Source organism: Anarrhichthys ocellatus, unplaced genomic scaffold, assembly GCF_004355925.1.
Source record: "Anarrhichthys ocellatus isolate YVR2014 unplaced genomic scaffold, GSC_Weel_1.0 scaffold20, whole genome shotgun sequence".
NCBI lineage: Eukaryota > Metazoa > Chordata > Actinopteri > Perciformes > Anarhichadidae > Anarrhichthys > Anarrhichthys ocellatus.
Genome location: NW_022280050.1, coordinates 5,824,009 through 5,850,302, shown reverse-complemented (window position 1 = coordinate 5,850,302; position 26,294 = coordinate 5,824,009). Strand labels below are relative to the sequence as shown.

General features: G+C 41.1%; 3 protein-coding genes across 7 annotated transcripts in view; 1 reads left to right on the top strand and 2 right to left on the bottom strand.

The window, feature by feature from the left end:
* The window catches only part of lrp2a (low density lipoprotein receptor-related protein 2a), a 44,873-nt gene extending 32,055 nt beyond the window's left edge, over positions 1-12,818 (top strand). Inside the window, exons 52-79 of one of the 2 annotated variants that reach the window (XM_031858342.1) lie at positions 49-219; positions 309-532; positions 714-891; positions 1,526-1,722; positions 1,877-2,122; positions 2,309-2,437; positions 3,979-4,098; positions 4,757-4,873; positions 5,285-5,401; positions 5,496-5,633; positions 5,775-5,897; positions 6,023-6,151; positions 6,674-6,805; positions 6,927-7,058; positions 7,137-7,280; positions 7,375-7,540; positions 7,627-7,755; positions 7,871-8,094; positions 8,211-8,390; positions 8,837-8,956; positions 9,150-9,240; positions 9,402-9,469; positions 9,947-10,064; positions 10,182-10,302; positions 10,533-10,643; positions 11,351-11,467; positions 11,576-11,647; positions 11,758-12,818. In XM_031858342.1, the coding sequence (XP_031714202.1) occupies positions 49-219; positions 309-532; positions 714-891; positions 1,526-1,722; positions 1,877-2,122; positions 2,309-2,437; positions 3,979-4,098; positions 4,757-4,873; positions 5,285-5,401; positions 5,496-5,633; positions 5,775-5,897; positions 6,023-6,151; positions 6,674-6,805; positions 6,927-7,058; positions 7,137-7,280; positions 7,375-7,540; positions 7,627-7,755; positions 7,871-8,094; positions 8,211-8,390; positions 8,837-8,956; positions 9,150-9,240; positions 9,402-9,469; positions 9,947-10,064; positions 10,182-10,302; positions 10,533-10,643; positions 11,351-11,467; positions 11,576-11,647; positions 11,758-11,928 (3,985 nt within the window). In that variant the 3' untranslated portion in view covers positions 11,929-12,818. Of the gene's footprint in view, positions 1-48; positions 220-308; positions 533-713; positions 892-1,525; positions 1,723-1,876; positions 2,123-2,308; positions 2,438-3,978; positions 4,099-4,756; positions 4,874-5,284; positions 5,402-5,495; positions 5,634-5,774; positions 5,898-6,022; positions 6,152-6,673; positions 6,806-6,926; positions 7,059-7,136; positions 7,281-7,374; positions 7,541-7,626; positions 7,756-7,870; positions 8,095-8,210; positions 8,391-8,836; positions 8,957-9,149; positions 9,241-9,401; positions 9,470-9,946; positions 10,065-10,181; positions 10,303-10,532; positions 10,644-11,350; positions 11,468-11,575; positions 11,648-11,757 lie in introns of those variants that run through there. The other variant, XM_031858343.1, reaches the window with a different exon arrangement.
* rdh1 (retinol dehydrogenase 1) lies at positions 11,969-15,996 on the bottom strand. Its single transcript, XM_031858344.1, has 6 exons — positions 15,635-15,996; positions 14,814-14,849; positions 14,337-14,667; positions 13,573-13,831; positions 13,221-13,384; positions 11,969-13,129 (listed from the first exon to the last, which is right to left on the bottom strand). The coding sequence occupies exons 1-6, from the start codon at positions 15,683-15,685 to the stop codon at positions 12,903-12,905; spliced, it is 1,068 nt and encodes a 355-aa protein (XP_031714204.1). The 5' UTR covers positions 15,686-15,996; the 3' UTR covers positions 11,969-12,902.
* A 246-nt stretch (positions 15,997-16,242) lies between these two features.
* Positions 16,243-20,208, bottom strand: dhrs9 (dehydrogenase/reductase (SDR family) member 9). Of its 4 annotated transcripts, none has more exons than XM_031858521.1 (5): positions 20,105-20,208; positions 18,402-18,731; positions 17,302-17,560; positions 17,042-17,205; positions 16,243-16,525 (listed from the first exon to the last, which is right to left on the bottom strand). In XM_031858521.1, exons 2-5 carry the CDS (start codon positions 18,712-18,714, stop codon positions 16,296-16,298), a joined length of 966 nt encoding a protein of 321 aa, XP_031714381.1. In that variant the 5' UTR covers positions 18,715-18,731; positions 20,105-20,208; the 3' UTR covers positions 16,243-16,295. The 4 variants fall into 4 exon arrangements, with proteins under 4 accessions (XP_031714381.1, XP_031714383.1, XP_031714384.1 ...); XM_031858523.1 differs by having other exon boundaries at positions 18,402-18,719; XM_031858524.1 differs by having other exon boundaries at positions 18,402-18,686.
* Between the last annotated feature and the right edge of the window lie 6,086 nt (positions 20,209-26,294).

Sequence of the window (26,294 nt, the reverse complement as noted above, 5' to 3'; positions counted from 1 at the left end):
AGATATATGTAGATGTCATCTAAAGTCCTTCTCTTGGCTACCTGTTAGATTTGTATACTGGACGGACTGGGGAGACAAAGCCTTTATAGGTCGTGTTGGAATGGATGGAACCAACAAAGCAGCTATCATCACCACCAAGATAGAGTGGCCCAACGGGATCACGATCGACTACACTAATGACATGCTCTACTGGTCTGACGCTCACCTCAGTTACATAGAGTAGGTACATTTTGTCAGAAAGTCATCACACTGTTTCTTGCCCACAGTAATTGCAGTGAGACTTGTAACTCTTTTATTTCTTTTGTCAGATACTCAGACTTGGATGGTCAACACAGACACACAGTGTATGATGGAGTTTTGTCTCACCCGTTTGCCCTGACTGTGTTCGAGGACTTTGTGTACTGGACTGACTGGAACACACGCTCAGTGGAAAAAGGCAACAAATACGACGGCTCTGGGCGACAGGCCCTGGTTAACACCACTCACAGACCGTTTGACATCCACGTGTGTCATCCTTACAGACAGCCTATTGGTGAGTCAAAACTTCAGAGTCTTGTGTTCAAGAGCTTTTAGTTGTTTATTATCTCGACACGTCCTCCTTAAGTTGATTTAAATACAGGGCATTGACCACCAGCAGAACAATACCTGGCCTCTATTTGCCAAGCTGTGGTGAATTGAGATTATTTGACCGACTGTGGCTCTTCCTCTGACAGTAAACAATCCTTGTGCTGTGAACAATGGAGGCTGCTCTCACCTTTGCCTGATCCGTCATGCGGGGCGGGACCACACCTGTGAGTGCCCCGACCATTTCCTGACTGTCCAAATTGGAGGTGTGACCCGATGCCTTCCCATGTGCAGCAGCACCCAGTACAGATGTGCTAACAATGAACGGTTTGTCAAATTTTCTTCTTGTGGTATAGCTTGTGATCTTTTTATTTGATGTACAGCATTTTAAATATCAGTATAACGTTGTTGAACTGACCGTAATACATTATTGGCACTATCCAAATTAAACCACTATTGAAATTTGTTGCTATCTCATGGCAGGAGTTTTGTTAGTATTAAAGCTCAAACTTGAGACCAGATTTCTTAAAGTTACGCTTTTATCACAAAAAGGCTTGTGCTACTTTCATCCTGGCACTACCTTGTGTATTTTATTCTCTTTTCCTTTACTGAATAAGAAGAAAATCCTGGTAGCAATATTTACATAGACTGTTACCTTGCTCCATTCATCATCTGTAATTTCAAAAGGAAATATACAGTAAAGCTCTGTTTGCTCTCTTTGCAATGGAAAACAGCGCTCCCTGCTGTTTGTTTTCATAATATAATCCATCAAAATATAATATAATTATAGCTGTGTATAAAAATGATGTAGTAATACCGAATTAGGGATTTATCGACGTTAATACTTACAAGTTTACTTTTTACAACCACTGACATTTTTGCAGCCTTTCATAGAGTTATAAGTAGTTATGTATTTGATATAATCAGTTTTGGAGTTACAGAGTTTGCCCTACCTCTGCAGATGTATTCCTATCTGGTGGAAATGTGATGGTCAGAGGGACTGCAGAGACGGCTCAGACGAGCCTTCCACTTGCCCGGCTCGTCACTGCAGGCTCGGCCAGTTTCAGTGCAACGATGGAAACTGCACTAGTACACACTTTCTGTGTAACAGCAACCAGGACTGTCACGATGGCTCAGATGAAGACCCTGTGCTGTGTGGTGGGTTGTGTTCTCTTAACCTACTCATTTTAAGAGCAATTATTCATTTCTCCAAAATGTCATGTTTTCTTTAAGCCTCACCGGTAGTCGCTGTTTCTCAGGACTTCATGTAAAAACTTGTTTGGGTCAATTGATGGACTTGTCTTTCCACTAGCTACACACCAGTGTGAAACCCACCAGTGGCAGTGTGCAAATAAGCGGTGCATACCCGAGTCATGGCAGTGTGACGGCGAGGACGATTGTGGGGATCAGTCTGACGAGGAGCCTGCCCACTGCTCCACCAGGACTTGCCGCCCTGGACAGTTCAAGTGCCGAAATGGACGCTGCATTCCCCAGAGCTGGAAATGTGATGTTGATGATGATTGTGGTGACAACTCTGATGAACCGTTGGAGGAGTGCAGTAAGTAATACACAGTTTCTTCTACCTTTTTTTTTTTTTTTTTACTACTCATGGGTCTTTCTTTACAAGGACTCAATCTGAATCTGAGTTGCATCAGCGTAGAACGTTTTTTTAAACTTGATGTTCAAAAAAGTGCACCAGTCTTTGTCTCCTTTACTTGATAACTGTGGTGTTTTTTTTCCACAGTGGGACCAGAACATCGATGTGACAACCACACCGAGTTTGACTGCAAGACCAACTACCGCTGTGTGCCACTGTGGTCTGTTTGCAATGGCAACAACGACTGCAGAGACCACAGTGATGAGCAGGGCTGTGGTGAGTCTGTGACGACCATCCTTGAGACAGAACTGAGGTCCTGTTTACATCATGGCGCTGATTTGAAGACTGTTTGTTATAAGTATTGAATATGCCCAAAAACCTTATGTTAAAGCTTCAGTTTATTATTTATTATTTATCACATTTACTGAGTGAGGGGCAATTAGCCAACACCTCAGCCTCCTGTGGAACAGTACACAGTGAGGTAGTGGGAGGTGCTGATGGAGAGGGTCTCACCACTCACCCTCCCCCACCATTTGCTTCTCCCTAAGAGCACCACAGATTTATGAGCTGTCCAGTGGTATGGGTCTACATATGTGTGTGTGTGTGTGTGTGTGTGTGTGTGTGTGTGTTGTTGCTCTGTCCTTGCGTGGGGGCAGGGTTCACACGAGTCTCTTTGTACTTTGCTACGATTCAAACACCCTTGCCGCGGCCCTCCCGTCTCTTATCGGAGGCCCTGACTCCATTAGTGCCATGCCAGCGCAGGACGGGAGATCAGTGCTAATCTTCCTGTAAGAATGTAGCAGATGGGCCAGGTGGAGGGCTAGGAGGGCAGGACTAGCTAACGCGGTGCTATCTTTGACCCCCAGTATTTGTGTGTTAGAGACGGCTCAGACCAGCTCTCCTCCACTCCTCTCCCGTCTGTGCTTCTCATCTCCTGCAGTCTTATCCTCTACCGACACACACTAGCATGGATAGAGTTCACCCATCTGTCTTCGGAACGCTGCTCTTCTCCCTCTGTGACTATTACAGTTTAATTAAAAAACAAGATGCCTTTCATTTCAAACTGACATTTTCATCATGACTCAATAGCCTAAACATTTTCAGTCATAATGTGCTGCTCTTATTTATAAGATGATCTACTGGAGCATCATCTTTTCAAGATTGTAGTGATCCTGAACTGCAATATGTCATACTGAGAGGTGTTCCTAATATTTTGTTCACCGGGTTTGAAAGCAATGACGGTAGATATAATATTTGAAACATGTTTCACACAGTATAATTCAAAACGTGCACCTAATAAACTGACAGTTTGTACATTTGATTCATCCCCTACCACTGTCGTTTTCCAGAACATCTAAATTTGGTTATTTTTAAATCTTTGTGTCGTCTAAAAACCAGTTATTTTTGACTTGTTTGAAGCATATTGTGTTTTTGCGTGGGTATGAAATGTGCCATATAAATAAATCTTGCACAAATTTATACTACCTAAAAGACTGAGCCAGTGCATCACACATATTTAAATGAGGCAATTACATTGTATGCTCCTAATTGTATTGTTTCTTTCAAATATTTCCATGTAGCATAGTGTTATACCTGGGCTTAATATCTTCAGTACTAGCTGCATATACCTGTTTGAGTTTATAAAATCAAATCTCATCCTCCTCCCCGAAATACAAATGCATAAAATATAACCTAAAGGGGCTCTTGAAGTGGAAACAAATGGTCACATAAAAGACCGTTCTTTTGGCTCTTTGGCAGAGCGAGGAGAAAGGTTATGCTAAACGATGATCAGTTTCATGTACCTGCTCCTTTCCCAGATGAAGTGACCTGTAATCCTAACGGAGACTTCCGCTGTGACAACCACCGCTGCATCCCGCTGAGATGGAGTTGTGACGGGGAGGACGACTGCGGGGACAACTCCGATGAACGCAGCTGCAGTGAGTGCTGCTCACTGTCACTGATAAAGTTACACCATTAAGTTGCATTTGAGTACTGACGAGGGTGTGAACAGTAAAACAACTAGGTTCATTGATGTCACTTAAGTGTCTTTTAAGTAGGTTTAGTCCAAATGAAAAAAGAGTGTTGATTTTAAAGAATAGTCCTGCTATCATTTTTTATCTGACAGCAGGGAGGTTTTGTGAGAGGCTCGACACTTCTGCTTGAGTGCGGAGAGAGGTAGTCTTATCAGCTGCAAGAGAAACAGGCTGTCCTCAGCGTGTGAGAGAGAGGGAGTGAAGGAGTCCGTCACCCTTTGCCCTGGAGAATTTAAACATGTCTGAGAACATGCAAGTTAATAGAGATAATGTAGCTTCTCAAAGGAGCAACAGTGACTGGGGTTAAATCACGGCGGTGCCGCTCCCCTTGTTGCTGTGCTGCTGATGCCAGGAGAGTTTGTCTCCAGTGAACCCATGAGCTCACTGCAGAGTAACGGCTGCACATGTGCTGCTTGTGTGAGTGTGTCAAGGTGTTTTTTTGTCATAATTTATAGAAAAATAACAGACTGTGTGTCTGTGGAGAGGAAATATAATTTAAAAAACTAAATTAAGTCTGCACGTGATTGATTCCACACTTTCTGTTTTTCCCGTTTTCCCTCAGCTCCACGCTCGTGCACAGAGAGCGAGTTTCGTTGTGAAAATCTGCGCTGCATTCCCGACCGTTGGGTCTGTGACCATGACAACGACTGTGAGGACAACTCTGATGAAAGGGACTGTGGTAAGTGGAGGCTCTTTGTTGGCTGGCTGTTTGTGAGTAACGGAGGGCTGCACTAAACAAAGAAGCACTAAAACTTCACCTTTTGAAGCACAAACAGACAGGACCGCCAATAGTGAAGTATTCAATAATAGTTTATTCATTGCTACAACTGAGGGATTTCTTCCTTCCAGTGCTGGTAGAACACAGAGTAAGACAGATAACTGAGCATCACATATCTAGAAGTTATTCTAGTAGAGCATTTCCCATGTAGGAATATAGAAACATGTGGGGATTTTAGGTGTTGTGAGACTTTTATTCAACATGCTCAGTGTGTATTTACTGTTGTCATGACTAGTGCTCCCCTTTCCGTGAGTGGTGCATATTTCTATGTGAAGTAATGCTTCAATGTGTGCTGCTTTGACTGTGTTGCAGAGTTGCGGACTTGTCATCCCGGATACTTCCAGTGTGGCAGTGGACACTGTATCGCTGAGCGCTTCAAATGCGATGGCAACGCCGACTGTCTGGACTTCACAGATGAGACGTCTTGTCGTAAGTGTCCTGCATTGAATGTTTTTGCTGTGCACTCTTTGATGACAATTAGTTAATCATTGTTTTTTTTGTTTTTTGCATTCCTGACTTGCAGCGACCCGCTATCCCAATGGCACATACTGCCCCCCATTCCTGTTTGAGTGCAAGAACCACGTATGCGTCCAGCCTCATTGGAAATGTGACGGAGACAATGACTGTGGAGATGATTCGGACGAGGAGCTTCACCTCTGCTGTAAGAAGTAACATAAAACAGTCAGAAGTGAAGCACACACAAAACCAAAGCTGTCAAACTCAATATTGGCTCACTATTTTTTAAGTGAATGTGTTGAATTCTTCCTATGAGGTTTTCTTGAGACATTCTGTTCGTCCACAGTGGAAATCCAGTGTGAGGCTCCGTTCCGTTTCCGCTGTGACAACAACCGCTGCATCTACAGCCACGAGCTGTGTAACTCTGTCGATGACTGTGGTGATGGCTCTGATGAGAAACAGGAAAACTGTGAGTTTAATAGTTTGTAGCTGATGGTCTCGTTTATATTCTCAATCGGATGTCGTGTGTTGTTGTTTTTTTGTTGAACATGCATCTACAGCATCTCTTGAGTCGATATGTTTCTTTATATCTAGGCCAAAGTCCCACTCATGGACCCTGTTCAGATGATGAGTACAAATGCAGTAACGGACAATGCATCCCTCTGCAGTATGCCTGTGATGATTATGATGACTGTGGAGACCAGTCTGATGAGCTGGGCTGCCGTGAGTACATTAAAAAAGAGCATATTAGTAATGATGATGAATTGTAATGTGAAAAATATCATTCTAAACTTGCAGGTTTACCAAAATTATGATGAATAGAATTTCTAAAACTGTTTAAGCTAAATTTTACATTTTTATTTGGGAGATAAGATACCATTAAAATGCTGGATTAGCATTTTTATATGCCTGGAAAGAAGTTTACATCAGCTTAGTTAGCTCAGTTAAAGTTACTGTAAGCAACATTTAACTGGTTATTACACAGTCTCTCTTTAATACTGATTCCTCTATACAACCTACATAACTAAACGAGACCACCAGTGAGAAGATTGATTATTTCTATATGGTCATTCTTAATGCTTGTCATCGGTGCCACTGGGTCGGATTTCTCCAAAAGCAGGCTAAATCGCACGGGAGAACCAAAACCAGGACTACGACTGTCCAAACCTGCTGCAGTACAATGAAAGATTTTCTAAAGGGACTCTGGTGCCTGCAAACACTAACTTTTGTATTTGCTCCTGTCAGACCATGGCAGCGGGCACACGTGCAGTGACAACATCTGTGAACACAACTGTACTGACCTGACGCAGGGAGGCATCCTCTGTTCGTGCAGGCACGGCTTTAAGCCCAGAATGACAGAAAAACACACTTGTGAAGGTAAACGTCACATCAATTAGTCATTTACTTAATTGATTTAAACACTGACACAGAAGTAGTTTTCTACATTCAGTTTATTTTAGTTTTTCTCTTTTTTAATCTCCTTTGCTTTTGGATACAGATGTGAATGAGTGTGAGGTGTACGACACGTGTCCTCAAGAGTGCAAGAACACAAAGGGCAGCTACGAGTGTTTTTGCGCTGAAGGTTTTCTCTCTTTTGGTGAGCCGCACGGGACAGAGTGTGCTGCCCAGGGTAAGAGCTCGGCATTCACACGTAGAAGAACATTCTTTACAAATGTTCTCTTTTATTAGTGTGTTAATTTCTGTACAGGAAACCCACCGGTGCTGCTGTTGCCAGACAACGTCCGCATCCGTCGTTTCAACCTGTCCTCTCAGCAGTATTCAGACTATGTGGACAACGCTGAGCACATCCAAGCCTTGGACTACCTATGGGATCCAGAGGGCCAAGGACTCAGTAAGACTTCTACTGTAAACCTTTTAATGTTTTTGTTGTTGGCTGCAGTGAATATAAAAGTTTGGGTAACCTTTATCCCCTGGTGTATCTGTAGGTGTTGTGTACTGGACAGTTCTGGGTCGGGGATCTCAGTTCGGCTCCATCAAACGCGCCTACATGACCACATTTAACGATTACGGCAACAACCCAGTGAAAGAGGAGAATCTGAACCTGAGATACATCGCTAATCCTGACGGCATCGCCGTGGACTGGGTTGGCAGGTAATTCACCAACATTATGACTTAACCATTGCAGAGGTTGCTCTAATTGTTGTACAGTTGCTCAGTATGTATTTGTCACCTTACAGGCACATTTACTGGACAGATTCAGGAACCAATCGAATTGAAGTGGCCAAGCTAGATGGGCGGTACAGGAAGTGGTTGATCCACGCAGACCTGGACCAGCCAGCTGCTATTATTGTCAATCCATCACTTGGGTATGAAGCAAGAAAAATACTATGTTTGCATCCCTAATTCCTTTGTACAGTCTGAGGAGGATTTGTATCCAGACCAAAAATAATGTTTTGTCTCTGATTATTTCTGTGTTGACAGGATGATGTACTGGACAGACTGGGGCAGGAAACCCAGAATAGAATCAGCGTGGATGGACGGTCAGCACAGAGAGGTGCTGGTGAAGGAGGAGGACCTGGGCTGGCCTACTGGGCTGGCTCAGGACTGTCTGAATGGAAACAGGATCTACTGGTGTGACTCCAAAGAAAACATAATTGAGTCCATGAAGCCCGATGGCACAGAACGGAAGATCGTCATATCAGGAGGTCAGAACACTGACAGCCAGTCTGCAGAAAAACAAAACAGTTTATGGTGTTTTATCAAGTATTTTATTTAAATAATAGTGGAGGCGATTTAAAGTATTGTGTTTTCTCCATTTCAGACATTGGCCACCCTTACAGTCTGGATGTGTTTGAGGGGCATGTGTACTGGACGACAAAAGAGAAAGGTGAAGTGTGGAAGACTAACAAGTTTGGGAAAGGCCATAAAGTCAAAGTTCTAACCATCAACCCCTGGCTGACTCAAGTCCGCATTTACCAGGAGCAACGACACAACCAGTCAGGTCAGAGGGATTCATATAAAGAGAGAATGTTTACAGTAACGCCTGTTGGATTATTTCCTTAACACTCAGAGAATGTAGTGACCTGCAAAAAGGCTTGTAAGACGCATGGAAAAAAAGGTTCTCAGTACGTCACATTGTAAAAATGAAGAATTATGAATACAAAAAAACATGTTGACTGCTTTTTTTTTTAGAAGAGAAGAGAGGATGGCAATCAACAGTTATGTTTTGAAATTTTATATATATATATATATATCTATATATATATATATATATATATTGTATCTTTATGTAACAAGGAAAGCTTTATTGAGACAAACAAGTTTTTCTTCCATGTGTGTCCGGGCCGACACATGTCTTAAAATCTGAATGAAAATTCAATTCAATTATATAATCTCTGCTCTGAGCAATATCTAACAGTATTATTATTTGGGCTCTTACCTCTTCAGTACCCAACCCTTGTAAGAATGTGTGCAGTCACCTCTGTCTCCTCCGGCCTGGTGGATACACCTGCGCCTGCCCTCAAGGGTCCTCTCTGGTGCAGTTTGACTCCAATGAATGTGATGCAGGTAAGCAAACGCCTGAGTGCATCTGCTGCCTGCACTCTTGTGTTAGCTGTTGTGTTGCATCTCATTTTGCATTCGTAAATCCATTCTTCACATGTGCCTGCCTGCTCCTGTGTGTTCCTGTGATACTGTGGTGTGATACTGTTTTGTTGTTGTTATTGTTGATTCTGTGTATGCCTGGCTTTTGCTCCTGCAGCCATTGAGGCACCCGTTGCAATGCCCGCTGCATGTAGATGCATGAATGGTGGAACCTGCTATACTGATGAAGGCGATCTGCCCAAGTGCAAGTGAGTTTAGCTGTTGGTGCCATTCACACCAGTGATTGATCAATTCTCCATCAGTCTTATCCAGAAATGCCTGATATTTGTGCTATTCCACTTCTTTGAAATATGCTTCAAGGTGTTGTTTTCCCAAGTAGGAATATTCTGTTTATCATGCCTTTCTGCAGATGTCCATACGGTTATGTGGGCAGCTATTGTGAGATGGGGAAGTCAAGGGGTGCCCCAGCAGGAACAGGTACTGTAATTCGCCCATATAAGCTTTTATTTATTTATTCTCATGGCAGTTAATTCTTTTCTCCTTTAACTTAAAGAGTTCTCCAAACAAATTCTTCCAACCAAAACCTGTGGGAGTCCTTCACACATGCAGTGGTTGACATGTGGGAGCTGCTGCACAGTGACTAATTCATAATCTTCACTGGAGCAGATCAAGGCCAAATGTGATGAATTCACACAAAGCTACTCAGGCCAACAAAAACAGTCTGCCTCAGCATTTGATGAAGATGTTTACTGAACAAACGCATACATTTGCTTAATAAATAGCCAAGTAATACTATAATTGATCACTGTTCAACTTTTCTAATGGTTTAGCAAACAAATGGGTCAGCCAAAGAACATGAACTGTAAAGGACTAGTCGACAAAATGTTATTACAGTAGGCATTTTTATGATCAACGCCTTATTGCAGGGGTCTAACATGCATACCTTTTCTTTAGCCGTGGCTGTTCTTCTGGCGGTTATCATCATCCTCATCACTGGAGGTTTGGCCGTCGGGGTTTTCCTCAACTACAAACGAACAGGATCTTTCATCCCCTCCATGCCCAAACTACCCAGGTAAGGTGGCTGTTTTTTTCTCGCTCTGTTTTTCTCTTCTGAATAACAACTCTGCTAAAGTTGATGCACGCAGAATTAAGATCAAAGTTCAAATTGAAGTGTTTTGCTTTTGTCCAGCCTCAGCAGCCTGGTTAAGTCCGGTGACACAGGGAATGGTGTCACGTTTCGCTCTGGTGATAATGTTGACCTTGGACCATCACACATTGGAGTGTCATTCATTGACACAGCCATGCAGATGGTAAGTCTTGGAAGGGTGCTTATTAGCAGTTAATATTTCCCCAAGTCCCTGAAAGTGTGTAGTACTATCAGCACTTTTATTAACAACTTAATGCTTCATGTGGTATTTATTGACAACTTTAATTGTAGCACTCCCTCTAGAACTGCTTGTGTAAGCAGCGGTTTAAAAACAGTTCATGGTGTGTTTTAGTGAATGTAAAAAGCAATCTTATCAATATAATATCCTCATAGGACGATAACTTTGCCATGGAAGCTGGGAGGCCGCCAATCACATTTGAGAACCCGTTATACGCAACAGCTCCTGGAGTGTCGGGTGATCCTGCTGTCATTTATGCCACACAGGTACAACAGTGATTGACTGAATGATTTGTTTAATTTCCCACATGGAGTCACATGACATTAACACCACACTAAGTCTTCCAGCAGTTGACTCATGGTCCATAATAACATCTTTCTAAAATCATGATATTAAGGACAATATACAACAAAATGCACTTCATTTTGTATTTAATTGTAGTGTAATCACACAGAGGTTATATTGTTTGTAAGCAGAACATCTCAAAGTGGCAACTGTGATGGTGGATTTCTGCTGAAGCTAAGAAAATGAGGGCTTTGATTTATAATGCTATGGGTATTTTTGTTTTCAAGATCAGAATTTTAATTTTACAGATGTACATTAAGTGATAGGAATAATATGTATGGATGTGTTTTCTGGCCAGTAGATCCTTGTCATTGTCGAATTATGAACATTTTTTATTTTATTCTACATGGCCATGACAGCTTCTTTAGGTCCTTGGAGAAAAACATTGTCATGTCCATGTACAATAACAGAAAAATGTGCAACAATGCAGGTATTTTCAGGTCTTTTTTTGCGTATAATTGTTATCCAGCACCTGCAGAGAATTTATGGGTGTGTGTGTGTGTGTGTGTGTGCCTGCCTCCTGATTATTTTATTAACCATTCAAAATGAAAGAAAATGTCATTAGTTAAACCAATTGGATCAATCATCACGACTGAGGAAACTGACATGACAACCTAAATCTTAACAGGTGACTGTAAATGTGAGTGGTGAACAGTTGGAGAACAAGTTTGTAAACCCGGCGTATCGCAGAGATCCGAGTGTGGGCATTGTGAACACATCTTCTGTCAGCACCAAACCTGTGCAGGTGACTCTCTCAAATACAGTATATGTGCATATAAAACCATGTAAGCTAAAATATTATTATTGCTAATATTAGGTGTGATATCACCTCAATGTTTGTGTCTGTTTGCAGGAGTCAAAGTGGAGCTTATTCAAGCAAAAATTAAAGCCAAGCACCACATTTGAAAACCCTTCATATTCAGAGGTAAGTTTGGACACAGTAGTCTCAATGAAGAACGTTTTTAAGACATAAAGTTACAAAACAGAAAGTGCAGGTGTTCTTTCAGCTTGTTTACCCTCTGAATTGTTTTACAGATGAAGGATGAAAAGCCTGTAGGACGCACTGGGGACTCTTCTGCCCCCGAGCCCTCTCCGTTTGTCCCACCCGCCAAACCTCAGAAGACGAGTCGTCCGAGCACCTTTTCGCCAACCGAGGACACTTTCAAAGACACAGCCAACCTCGTGAAAGAGGACAGCGACGTATAACCCCTCTCTCACAGGCGGGAATCGGAAAAAAAAAGAAACACACTTTGCACAGAATTTATTTTTTTATGCAGCCTGTGTACAAAAAACGCAAATTGTTTTAGGAAAGAGAAATACATTTCTATAGAATGAAGATAAAAGTCTCATGTGACTATGCCTTCTGACATTTCTTATGCCAATTCTTGTGTAAATGTTTTCTTTATTCTGATGTACAATATGTATATCTTTGCACTGAAGCTGCTGATAGAAATGTTGATAAATAAATTGTATATTTGTAAATTTGAACAGTAAAATTTTGTCAGAAAATATCTTTGAAATAGATCCTATAGTTCAACATAAACACAATAACACAGATCAAAAGTGAGCTGCATTCTGAATGTACAGTACTTATATGATTGAAGGTTGTCAGAGAACTAGCAGTGATATTTGTTTTGCCACTGAACAAAACTGAAGATGTATTTATTTCATCTTTCATGTTTATATACCTCATTTCAGGGCTGCAAAAAGCAAGACAAAAATAATTGGATTTTAAGTTATGCCATTACATTTTTCAAAGATATGTGCTCCAGTAAAAACAATGTGTGTGAGGCATACTTATTGTACTTAATCAGACTCATTATGTTCCCTGACTTCTGATGAATTTGAATCAAAATGATCATTTTTTTAGTAATGTTATTGGAACAATGGCCAAAATAGTTTGGAGCAACACGAGACCTGTGGATGCAGGGGTAGACGGTCATTTTATAACTTTACAGAATGATTTATTTGTATCATAATGAGCCCAATAAAAACTGTGTGTGATCATTCACAACTTGCCCATATGGTTCAAATTGCTGCTGCTGAGACATGACATTAATAAATTTCCTATTTTGTAACACTTGTCTTGAATCTTTTTTCTTTTGAAAATCTTGTCACAATATATTTTATTTCATCACTTTCAGAAATCTATCTGTCATACTGTTAAGTTTAGCTGCCTGTTAGACATTCCTTTGGTCCTTCGGCAAAGGAAGAAACATGTTGGTAACAAAGTCTGACACAAATGAAGGGAGGTACGACAGAGGAATCCAAAAGAACTTGGCATCCCAGCCTGCACCATAACGTGTGCGTGGGAAGCGAGCTGTCAGCGCGTGCTCCATACACCTGGTCACCTTGGAGAGATCTGCACTGCAGAAGATGCCCATGGAGAAGCCCTGAGCTTTCACATCTGACAGAGAAAAACAAAGCAGAGGAGTCGTTCATCCTTTTTCATTTTAAACTATTTGTTGCGGAATGTCATCAACTTCACTTCCACTCACAGTCATCAAAGTATGTCTTTCCATAGGAGTCTTTGACCTCTTGAGGGAGGCGGGTCCACAGCCTCCTCAGGTCAGCTTCAATAAGATCCAGTCTGGTAACACCGGTTTTGAAGAAGCCAGGCTCGATAATGCTCGCTTTGATGCCGAAGTGATGCATGTCCCTCCTGGGCAGAAGAAGCAAAACAACGCGTTTCCTTTGTGCAGCTGGAAAGCTTTTCAATGAGATGAGCATGTGAACGAATGAAGGAATGATTGCATGCTGAACACGCAGGTTTGTTTTGTTTCTAATAACACCCTTACGGTATTTCCTATTCTAAGAGAATGTGTGATAAATCTGTCGTCTTCCCACTACCTGAGGCTGTCGGAGAAGGCTTCCACTCCCCATTTGGACAGGCAGTATCCTCCACCAGTGAGAGACAGTCTGCCCAGAACACTGGCCACATTTACCACCCTGCCCTGGGCCTTTTTCAGCAGAGGTAGAAACTGGAGCGTCACCTCAATAACTCCAATCAAATTTACATCCAGAACCTTTGTGAAATCCTCCAACTTCATCCATTCGGTTGGACCGATGGGTACGGACCTGCCAGCGTTGTTCACCAGACCCCAGAGACCTGCAGAGAATAGAGGCTTGAACTTCACCAGCAGACTTACTTTTTTGTAAAATCTGATTCTGAAAAGTTATACCGTTTTCTATAAAGAGGAAATTATGGTGGATGGCACTAATCGGTGTTGAAACGGCAGGATATATAACATACAGTACTATGGAGAGTAGTACACATACTGTATGCTGTGTTTAGGAGTTATGTCCACTACTACAGAGACTGACCAGACATGTTCACTAATTACAATAAAGTCTAAAAAGCTTCTAAAAAGTTGACACTCACCTTTTTTTAATAATTTTTTTTATAAAACTGTAGTTCAAATGAATGTTTGGAGAAGCATTACTGTGTTCCTGGCTTTAAAAAAAAGACTATGAGGTAAGTATTTTCTCCCTATCTAGTAGGAGGAGGATGGGTTGATGATGGGATGGTCCAGGTTGCCTTTATCTCTCGCAGTGCCTCCCTCTGACTGGCACCCTATCTGTGTGAACCCCCCGCTGCCGTCCGCCCGGCTCACCTCGCTCTCCGACCTCTTTGCTCACAAACTCCACCGCCCTCCCGATGCTCGCGCTGTCTGTAACATTCAGCAGGAGGGTCTTCAGTCTGGGGGAGGCCAACGCTGCCAAATCTGCTGCGCCTTTCTCTGTGAGACACGCAGCCACGACGCGGAGGCCTTTTCCATCCAGCTGCCTGGCCAGCAGATTCCCGAAGCCGCTGTCACAGCCGGTGATGAACACGTGCTTCTGGTTGAAGCCATCCACTTTGTGGGAATCTCTGATGAACCAGCGGATGACCACGAGAATGATCATCAGTAAAGCACAGGTTACAGCCAGGTGGCACTGGATTACCTAAAACACAAAATCCACAGCTTTGATTTAATGCCTCATTTCTCCTTCCAAATATCCTACACATTCCCCTTAAAAGGTTATTATAAATGGTGAAAATTGAAGTGAGCATTCATACACAAAGTGTGAACAGAGATAAATCAATTTACCTCTAATAAATATGTCGTCAGATTGTCAGTCGACACCTGAGGGGAGAAAGTGGAGATGTGTATTTTAAGGGGGATATGCATCACTAAGGTAGACATAAAACATTAAAGAGCAATTCAACCCCCCCCCCCATTTTACCTTGAACACACACACTTTCACATAAGAAAATGCTTTCAAACTCAGAGATCAAAATATTCACTGTCCTAAATAAATGTTTTGTAACCACAGCTCATGTCTGCTCTAGCGCCATCTAGTGGGTTAATCTGACCATGGAAGTAATGGACCGATACACTAGACAGGATACTAGTATCTATATTTTCTATGCCTACATGAGAGAAAAGAGACTATCCACAATGTCAGTGTGGATTATTTTACAAATAAGTAAAAACAAAGGCATTTTGCATTGCGGTTACAACTTTGACTTCAGTAAAGGATTTGATGAATACTTCCTCTACCACTATGATATATTATCACATAAGAGATGAACAGAATTTTGTTTGCGTAGCTTTGTATTTCCACAAACAAAACTCCATTCACCTCTATTGTACCAAGTCAGATTAAACCAAGCCTATCTGCATATAGCTAAACACCACAAGAGGTAAGATTAGTTTATTTTGGTGAACTGATCCTTTAACGCAATACATTTTTCACTCAACCACCAGATGGTATCTTGTCTCAATAAGCTGGTTTGTGTAAAAAAACATTTTAAGTCACACAAATAAACAAAAATACAGTTTGTATCCCGATTCTGTTTGTTTGCTCCTAATTAGCATCAAACCCAATTATCAGATTCAAATTGTGTAAAATAATAATGCAAACCTACCATGGCTAGTTCTTCATCGAAGAATAACTGAACGCGAAGATCCGTTCTCATTCAAGTTGTGTCAGAGTGTGACGATTGTTCTCTGGGCGTCTGCAGTGTCAAGGTCCATAGTGGATAGAACAGCATGGATAAACATTTCACACACGCTGGGTTGTGTAAGAGACAACCTGGTTTTGATAACTGCATTCCCCTTTTACCTCAAATTCACTCCGACAACACAACATCTCAGCCCAAAGGTGACGGACTGCTCCCTGTATTTGATGCCGCAATGAAATCAACATTATGTATTTGAGGAGCGGGTTTAAACAGAGGCAGAGGAGTCAAAGTCCATCAAGAAGAAAAGCTTGAAGTTGGTTTGAGTCGTGACGCCGATTAAGATAATCTTATAACTTAAGAAAAGGCCATTGACTGTGGTCAAAGGCCTTTATGTGGAATATATTTAAATGAGATCTTATAATCAATACGACACACATGATAATGTCTGGAGTCAGAGACATAAGAGCTAAACAAGCTTATTATACATAAAATGTTTATATGATGTTGTCAATGGTGTATTCCTTCAAGCACAAACATTTATTACAGTAAAAAAAAAATGAAAGCCACGTAGGTGTGATGCAAATTAGCCCAATTTATTTTCTTCCCACAGCTGATTTGACAGAAGCTACATTGCAGATACTATTGGCATTAATTCTGGGAGATTTCTACGAAAAAGTCTATCCATGACCCAAGTTGGCATGTAGGACACAGGCAACCAGAAGAACTTTGCGTCCCATCCAGCAGAGTAGCGAGTACGAGGATGCACGGCAGAGACGGCGTGCTCCATGCAGCAGACCACCTTCATCAGATTACTGTCTGTCAACATGCTGAACCTTTGATTCAGCATTTCAATCGCTGAAAGAGAACCAGTTCAGACATATTATGTTTATATACAGGAAAACACTTTATTTTACAGGTCTGTTATTTCTAATTAGTTCCTTTCTTAAAGAGAGCTGTGTAATTTGGCACTAAATATACCTATCTATTATAAACTACTACTCAGAAGCTTAAAATTAAATTGCTTATTCATTATAGAACTGAATATCCGTCTTTGACAGTGTTTGTCGACTAAGAATTTCTTTGGTCGAGGACCGCCCTACTTGGTATCCTCCCTTAAAATGTACAACACAATAATTTATATCTATTAAGCATTTTGCCTCGAATGGCAAAAGTAAATAATCAAAAGGCCTCCAAATACTTAAAAAGTGGAGAGAAGTTAAGGAGATTTATGTCATGAAGAAGATCACAGATCACTATTGGGCAGCATTCGACAAAATCATCTCCTCGCATCTATGCGAATTGTTCAGTGATATCTTGACCTATATAAATAATTTAAAAAATATGATTTATTACCAAGGTGGAGTAACTCACATGCTTTCAAGTAACCAGGTCCATATTCATCCTTCTGACTCTGAGGTAATCTGTCCCAGAGCTTCCTCAGGCTATTTTGCATCAAGTCTACATCAGTCACATTTGTTCTGAAGAAGCCTGGCTCGATGCATGCAACCTTGACTCCAAATGCTGCCATGTTTATACTGAAACAGAAAGGAGGGCAAGTTGCTGTAAGTTGCAAAGACACTTGTGAGAACAACAATGTGGCTACAGCATGAAAAGGTGGCATCTTCTCTCACCGCAGACTGTCATTGAAGGACTCTACTCCAAACTTGGACACGCAGTACGGCCCGCCGAACGGGCTGACTCGCCCGAACACACTGGCGACGTTCACCACTCTGCCTCTGGCCTTCTTGATGAGAGGGAGGACGCTCAGCGTCACGTCGATTACGCCGCATAGGTTGACAGCGAGCATGTCCTTGTAGTCGTCTATGGTGAGCCAGTCAGTGGGACCGGACGGCAGAGCGACTCCAGCATTGTTCACGACGGCCCACAGGCCTGGAGCAGCACAAAAATACAATAAACACAAAGAGATGAGTGTTAAAAAAGGGACAGTTCACCCTAAAATCATAAATACATATTTGTTCCTCTTACCTGTAGTGCTATTTATTAATCTAGATTGAATTGGTGAGAGTATTTTTTGGAGATATTGGCCATAGAGATGTCTGCCTTCTCTCTAATATATTGGGACTATATGGCACTCGACTTGTGGTGCTCAAAGCCCCAAAAAATACATTTGAAAAACTTAACAGCAGAAATCATGACCCTGTTAGGCATAACAATCCACAGACCTTGTTGTGAGCTCTGTGGATTACTCTAAAATATTAATTTCACCATCATAGAAGACAAGAAGTTCCACATGACCCCTGTGAAACTTCATCCCCCTTTTACCTCAAATTCATTCTGAAAACTCAAGATCTCAGCCCAAAGGTTACAGACTGCTGTCTGTGTCTGATAATGAAGGTAAAAATCAACATTACGTTTTAAAGAGTGGGTTTAAACCGGGACAGAGGAGTCAAAGTCTGTCAAGAACAAAAGCTATTATTGAGTTGTGAAACGCCATTGACGGTAGTCAAAAGGCCATTATCCGTAATATATTTAGATTAAAATGTATAATCAATATGGCAGGCATGAGTCAGAGACATAATGATGTTGTCAATGGTGTAATCCGTCTCGTACAAACATTTGTTATAAACAGGTAAGAGGAAAATATGTGTTATATCCTTGATTCACCTGAAATCCTACAAATGTTAACTCTGAGATTAACAGAATACCTGTGAGATAATAAACAGACATTAAATGGGACAGTAAAGAAAACGAGTACCTCAAAGCCACTCACCCTTCTGTCCAACCAGAGTCTTGATGAAAGCAGCTGCTTTGCTGACACTCTCCGAGTCGGTGACATCCAGGTGAAAGGTCTCGAGTCTGTCGGAGGCGAACTTCTTCAGCTCATCCTCGCCCTTCTCAGTGTAACAACCCGCAATTACATTGAAGCCCAGCGCGTCCATGTGTCTCGCGAGGAGATTACCAAACCCAGTGTCACAGCCAGTGATGTAGACATATTTATCTTCTTTGTTGGGCACTCGTTTCCTTTCCTTGTACCAGCGGTAGACCAGCCAGGGAGCTACCAGTCCGACGACATACAGGAACATTATTTCTAAAAACCAGACTGTCAGAGTTATATGATAAATAACTTGCATTAACACTGTGGAGATGTATAATGATATAATGGTTTGAAATGAAATGACATGTTTACAAAAATACTGATATGTGATACTATGAGATAGTTGTGACAAAACTCCGCCTTGTTGTTTTCTTATTTCTCAGTTAGTACCTCCAGTACTGTGGAACATTTTACAATTTAGTTGACAAAACAATCTCCCGACGAGGTCGACGTAGTTGCTTTTTCTGGAGCTTTTAACCATCAGTGTTCTTCAGCAGATGGAGTTTGTCTCGTCGTTACATAATCTGACTGATTAGAATCATAATTTTTAAGATGAAATGGATACTTGGATGTATACTTGGATGGATAAATGGATGATTGGTCCACAAAGCAGTCAGATAAAATGGACGTGTAAACATCCTAAATTCAACGACAACTGGGCATACTCCATTAGAGATTGGGATATCAGCTGCTGTTTTCCGGGGTCAGGAATACATTTTCAATCTCATATTTGATCAAACGTTTACAGTAGTCCTACAGTGATCAAACACTACACTTATGATCTCAAACCATCTGAACAATTTCAGACCTCACCTTTATACTGAATGGAGCATGAAACTGAGTCGTGGAAAAACCTGTCTCTCTGTGGGCGGATTGAAATGCATCGAGGAATGAATGCGTTGCTCAACATAGAGGCACATTTTTGGGCGATGAGTCCTCTGTCAGCATTGCACCTTACACGATGCCTCACTAACCTTAACGCCTATTTTTTTAGATTTAGTCCTCAAATGATACAGAATATGAACTATTGGCCATTACATTCCTCCCAAGTCCCCCCCCCCCCCCAAGGCCCAAGCTGACATCTTTAAATTGCTTTTATAATACTAAACACACAATTGAGGCTTAATGTAAATGCAGAGGCAAGACTTGACTGACTTTTTACAAATTAGCCAGATCAACTGAGACTGAATATTGTATTCTGGCTGCAACTAACTGACTGATAAATCTGTCGATTATTCTCTCAATGATTGATACAGGTCATTAAACAGGGAAATATGCTCTTTACATTTCTTTCTTTTTTTTTTCGACGGATAGTGCAAAACTCAAAGATATTCAGTTTACTTACAAGAAAAGCAGCAAAATCCTCACTGGAATGTGGGAATGTTTGATATTTTTACATGAACAAAATGAACAAAATAATCGATCAATCGATTAAAAAAAACTGTTTCCTAATAATTTTCTGGAGCAATTATTCCCATTTGAAATGTTACATATTGGAACATTTCACCATGTCGACAGAGACTCAGAGGACTGGCGGTTGTAGTTTCAGGTTTAACTAGTTTCTCTTTAAAGAGTTGAAAGAAAAACAAGAAACTTACGTGCGTATTTGCTGAACAGTGTTGCAGGTGTCGAGCAGCAGGACGCGACTCTTCAGGTGAGAGAGAGAGAGACGGTGGAGAGGGGGAAAGAGTTTTTGTTTTTGTTTCCCTACTTCATTTATTTAAATTAACTTCCGGGGAACTCAGCTGTCCTCCTCTGCCTTCTTTTTCACGGAAATGATGGGCTGAGATCGCCATCTACTGGAGGCTGCATGATAATGTCATTCCTTCCTTCCGTCCTTCTTACCTACCTTTCTTTCTTGAGACAGACAGACAGATAGATAGATAGACAGATAGATAGACAGACAGACAGATAGATAGATAGATAGATAGATAGATAGCTAGATAGACAGACAGATAGATAGATAGATAGATAGATAGATAGCTAGATAGACAGACAGATAGACAGATAGATAGATAGACAGATAGATAGACAGACAGACAGATAGATAGATAGATAGATAGATAGATAGATAGATAGATAGCTAGATAGACAGACAGATAGATAGATAGATAGATAGATCTTCTGCTCCACCCCTCCATTTTTCACTTCCCTTGACACTTGACCCTGACTGAAGCTGCTTTTGCCACACCTGTGTTTGATTATTAGTTCCTTGTGTATTTAGTTCGAGTGCCTCCCTCTCTTTGTGTCAGTTTGTCATCTTTTTATAGTCGAACCGGTTCCCCAAATGTTGCAGTGTTCAGGTCTGGTTTTGTTTCCTGCTCACAAGGCAGCATACTCTGCTCCTGGAGAAAATGTCAGTTCCAGCAGCAGTATTTTAAGGAGAAGATGATACAAGAGTCACTTTGTCGCCCACCTGGATGTCGTCCGCGAGAGGCTCAACCGGTTCCCGCAAAACCAGCAATTCACTAAGTTAGATGTGAAATCATCCTGACTCTACACAATGTTTGCCACATTGACTCTCTCTGCTGTTTGTGCTGCGTTACTGGGTTGGCTCACTGAACGACGAATCGGAACAAATGAGGCCTTGTAGATCCAATAAGCGTAAGATTCAGCAACTGGATGGCCAATTACTTGCCTCAGATTTGTTCAAAATCAGATGTTGGCGGACTAGTGTTGAAGAAAATCATCATATAATTTAGGATTGAACCGAACACATTTGGTTCATAAAAACGTTCTTAGGAAGAGATTAAGGCACGCCAGACAAATTGTAATCTATCACTCCAATGTGTGTCCAAACACACGAATTGTGTGTTCTGCCAAAAGGTTATCTTGATCCAAACAAAGTCATGAGAGCATGACATAGTGAAGAGACCAAATGTGTTTTGTTTGTGGTTCAACCCACTGGTTTGATTGGTGGAAACTGACTTAAAGGGGGGTGAATTTAGACTATAAGAGTAATCTGTGAAAAGTAATACATCGGATTTGTTTGGATTTGCTGAACTCGTTGTATGTTGGCGTGGGCTTATTAAAACACTTCCCACTGGGTTGCAACTTGAATTCGCTGTCTCTTCTCGTCATTTTGCCACAACACTAGTGAGGTAAATAAAGTTTACGAGTATATATTTTTTTGTTTCCAAATTGTGCGCATAAGATTGTGAGTATTTTAGGTGTGCTGCACATGGGAAAAGTTTGCCTTCTGGCTTTTTTGCCAGAAATCTCCTGAGGTTTAGGCAACAAACCGACTTGGTTTAGTTAAAGATCATGGTTTGGGTTGAAATATACCCTTTCTGGGAGAAAGCTTCTCCTGCACGCTAATACACGACAGGACGCTTTGAAACCAAAAGAGGGAAAATTTGAGTGTCAAACATTTCATTAGTTTTTTTTAGTATCAATTTGTATCTTTTCTGCATCAATTTATGGTGAAAATGTCTTTATTTATGTAAAGGAAATACAAGATTCAGGCGCCAAGTGATCATTTTTGTATTGCTTTCAAATATTTATTCTCCTGTAGATCAACCTTTTTGTGTTTTCCTGCTCAGAAATATTATGAATATTATGAGAATAAAGTCGTAATTTAATGAGAATAAAGTCGTAATCGTTCAAGACCTTATAGTCTGCTGTGCATTAGGCCAAAGTTACTGCTCTGCTGATATGGTAGTTTCCCCCTCAGGCCGACTTACAGACACAGAAACCTGTTTGGGAACCTGGTCTCTGGATGAGACAAAGATTTAGGAAGCGGCTGTGCGCTGATTTTCATTGGAAGTTGAAACCACAAAATACCCGACAACATACATCTCACCATTGCATCACTTTTTATCGGCACAACTTTTAACTTCACCACCTGCGATTACTCTACCTCACGCTTTCAGTGAGAAGTATCCTTCTTATCAGAGCATCCTGGAGTAGAGAGACAGTCCCAAAAGAAGGGGATGCAGAGACAGTGGCACAGAGATAATGGTCAAAGGAAAGGCACATCTTTTTACAAGTCAAAATAACTATAGGCTACAGTAGCCAGGAAATAGACATTTTTTTAGTTTGTTGTTTCCTGTCAGGCACTCTCCCTCCTCTCCTCACCTACACAGCCCCCTTCTCCCTTCTTTACTGCTCTGTAGCAGACACACACACACACACACACACACACACACACACACACACACACACACACACACACTCACAGTTAAAAAGTAAACTGGAACACCAGTCACTAGGACACTGGCTCAGTGAATAGAAGTGAGAAATATGTTTCATGATATCATTACATCAGTTATCAAAAGAAGATCACATAGAGCAGCCTAGGGAGCGCCTTCTTCCAAGCTTTGTCTGAGGGGAGGCCCAGAGTCAGACTGCTCTGTTGAATTGAGATATTTCATCTGGATTGCTGGATTCTTGATTATTCCACCAGAACAAATTCAGATTGGGCAGCTGAGGCTCAGCGTTAGAGAAGATCAGAAAGATCGGCTGTTTGATCCCCAGCTCCTCCAGTCCATGTCGATGTGTCCTTGGGCAAGGCACTTAACTATAAATTATTCCCGTTGGCTGTTAGTTAATCCTGATGGGCAGGTGCCCACCTTGCATGGTAGCCCCTGCTATCAGGGTGTGAATGGGTGAATGACATGTAGCGTTAAAGCGCTTTGAGTGGTCGGAAGACTAGAAAGGCGCTATAGAAAGCTATTTACATTTGTTTATTTTTTCTTTAAAGAATGTCTTAAGAATACTGTAGTTCCAATGTTAAAACATTGAGAAAGCCTTAAGAGGAAACTTGAGGTCGGCATCCCTGGATTACGTATCAAACAACCAGATGAGGTCATTGATATGTCTGCCTGTGAATGGATTGGAATGTGGAAAATAAACTGAAGTAACTGATCCACTCGTGCTTTGGTCTCGCAACAAACATTGGAAAGATAATGAGGTCTTATTTTATCACAGTGTCTTTGACTAGAGCCCCCTCCTATCTGTGGTATTATCAATCACCTGTGTTGTGAATAATGGCAAATTCCAAACCCAGGCTCTCTTCGTGTCCCAGCGGGCATTAACCCCGCGAACATCCACTGGATTACTAGAAGACATCATGTAGTAATACTTAACTTTGAAATATGGAAATTCCACACAGTTGGGTAGTTTTAATGTTATGGACAGAGACAAATGGATGATAGATCAAATAATGATTCACAACATCTCTAGAAACATTCTGAAAAGCTAAATTAACAGGTGAAATGATTACAAGGTATGAACCGATTTGCTAATTTGCTAATTCCTTTTCCTAGAACTGTAACTACCGTGGTTATTTTGATTGTAAATTTTATGACATTTTTATTGTATTTTGTATGTTTTGAGACAGCACCTGCCAATAACTAATAGCCTTACAGTCATTTAACTTGTTTTTACTATCAGTATTATAATTAAACATGCTTACACCAAGGGATGTTTAATTAGTAAATAACACATTTTTAAAATGATACTGTTTGTTTTTGAAGATACAATGATTTGACTAAGAGCAGTCAATAAATAAGAGGGTTGTCTGGTAACCGCAGGGTCAACGGTTCGATCCTCGACTGGGACGTGTCACGTGTCCCTGAGCAAGACACTGAACCCCCGGCTCCCCGGGTGCCTGTCATTGGCAGCCCACTGCTCCCTATATACAGGGATGGGTCAAATGCAGAAGTCAAATTTCGTGTTTGTGTATATGTATATGACAATAAAAAGGGTTTCTATTCTATTCTATGAACATTTACTTGGTTTTAGTGGATGAATTTTGCCTTACAAAGGTAGTCTAGTAACTGTCACAATACGAACACAGCTCTTATCAGTCTCATGGAGGAGGAGATAATGGGAAGTGAGGGGCATAGGTTACCTGAAAATAGTTAAGACAGGAATTTACTCTGATGAGCCTCAGTGGTGCTGGCGGATTTCTGAAGAGACGTTCAGTGACAAGTCCAGGTATGTTTTGCTTTTTTTTTGCCATAAAGTGCTACATTGTGTTCATGCTCAACCAGGATTCTCCTCCTATATTTGCTGTTTTTGTCTGTGTACAGTAATTGAATAATGTCAAATGAGCAACACCTTGTATCAAACACTTCTAAACCACTTTTAAATGTCTTTTGAACATCACTGGATTTTAAACTTCATGCTCACTGTAAAATATGTAGCAATTAAATACTTAGTCATAGTAACACAACAAGATTCACTTTTAAACCATTTTTAAACGTCTTTTCACCGTTGACCACAGTCGTTTTTTATTAAACGTCATTTCAATGGCAAGATGCTCACTGGGATATTTCACAGTATAATACTTTATATTGTTTGTATATTGCTGTATGCCAAACAACAATGTTTTGACCGTCTTCTTATTTGTACATCACTTTGTTTTCCTCCCCTTTGTTTTCCTCCCCGGCTCCTCTCGCTTTCTGTCGTTTATTCTATGTGTCAAATGGCCTAAAAACACATTTTATAACGTCGGGCTACAGCGACAGCCCATAAAGACAATCTCCAACATTGACTTACACACGCGTTTATGTTTTCTGTGGGTCCATGCTGCAGTACTCTATAGGCTAACATGTTAACGCTACAATCGTTGGCATCATAAAATCATACTAATGGTGCTATATTTCGGTTGGCATTATTGGAATAATGTAGTTCAAGTCTGACGTTTATTCTGTCAGCTCGTATAATGCCATGTTCTGCCGTCTATATCATGTTTGCCTTTCTTGTCAGTCAGTACACACACAGTGGATGGTAACAATGACTTAACGATTCGATAAAAATGAACATCAATGCAATTTTTTCTTAACCCTCCTGTTACCTTCAAATTTACTGACATCTTTTATCCTTGGGGTCAATTTGACCCCAGCAATTTAAACCTGCAAAAAATTATTATAATTAAAATTGTTACCCAAGTTTATGTGTCAGGTACTTTACGTTTGTTTGTTGACTACCTAAATAGCCCTTTAAATAAAACAACCCCCCCCCCACCCACCCACCCCCCTTATACATCCACAATACCTGTCTGGTGGGCCTGGAACCATTTTGATGACATTAGCAGCACTAAGTCTACCCTGTTGTTCAAGTGGGGAGACGGACCATAATAACCTTCCATTTTTGGAAGGTAGTGTGTTTGCTGGTGGTTGAGAGACAACAGGAGGGTCAACACTGAGGGTCTCATTCTCATCAGAGGAGGATGCCTCATAATCAGGGTCCTCCTCAACATCATGCTCTGTCTCAGACACATTCTCCTCTATGCCACTTTCATTGTCAAAGAGATGAGACAACACCTCATTGACAGAAAACCTTTCCTTACAATTCATTTTCAGTTGAGAGAGAGCAGAAAGAGAGAGCACACAGAGCACCAAGAGAAATGGTTTAGAAGGCTGCTGTGCAAGTGTTTGTTCCGCCCCCATGTCGTGTGAACTATCAGTGGTTCTCGCACTACTACAGTTATGGTTATGTTAGGTTAGGGCCCTAAAGGTTTTTAAAGATTATAAAATTGCATGTTATAGTGACCTCAATATCATCCAAAACAAACAAAACAAGTGTGTGTAAAATGTTTCTTACATGTTTTATAGCTAAAACAGCCTGGGATCAAATTGACCCCAAAGAACACCGATGCGTACAGCATGTGTACAGGACATTGAAAACATATTATCATGTTCATTTTATGTTTACCCAGTTGTCGAATAAATGATGTCAATAATTTGTTTGGAGACGTTAAAAATTGAATGAGGTCAAATTGACCCAAAGGTAACAGCCCTAAATACATCTTACCTTCAGTTGTGTTGGATGTGCATTGAT

What these genes read in the sequence shown, in the direction of transcription:
- rdh1 (XM_031858344.1), bottom strand. Translation starts at nt 15,685, where the DNA reads ATGAGAACGGATCTTCGCGTTCAGTTATTCTTCGATGAAGAACTAGCC. An exon ending in CAAAGAGGTCGGAGAGCGAG is followed by an intron (nt 13,832 to 14,336) that starts GTGAGCCGGGCG and finishes TATTCTCTGCAG; the next exon opens with GTCTCTGGGGTCTGGTGAAC. An exon ending in GCCTTCTCCGACAGCCTCAG is followed by an intron (nt 13,385 to 13,572) that starts GTAGTGGGAAGA and finishes TCTTCTGCCCAG; the next exon opens with GAGGGACATGCATCACTTCG.
- dhrs9 (XM_031858520.1), bottom strand. Translation starts at nt 18,762, where the DNA reads ATGCAAGTTATTTATCATATAACTCTGACAGTCTGGTTTTTAGAAATA. An exon ending in GACTCTGGTTGGACAGAAGG is followed by an intron (nt 17,561 to 18,401) that starts GTGAGTGGCTTT and finishes GTGCTGCTCCAG; the next exon opens with GCCTGTGGGCCGTCGTGAAC. An exon ending in ACCTGGTTACTTGAAAGCAT is followed by an intron (nt 16,526 to 17,041) that starts GTGAGTTACTCC and finishes GTTCTCTTTCAG; the next exon opens with CGATTGAAATGCTGAATCAA.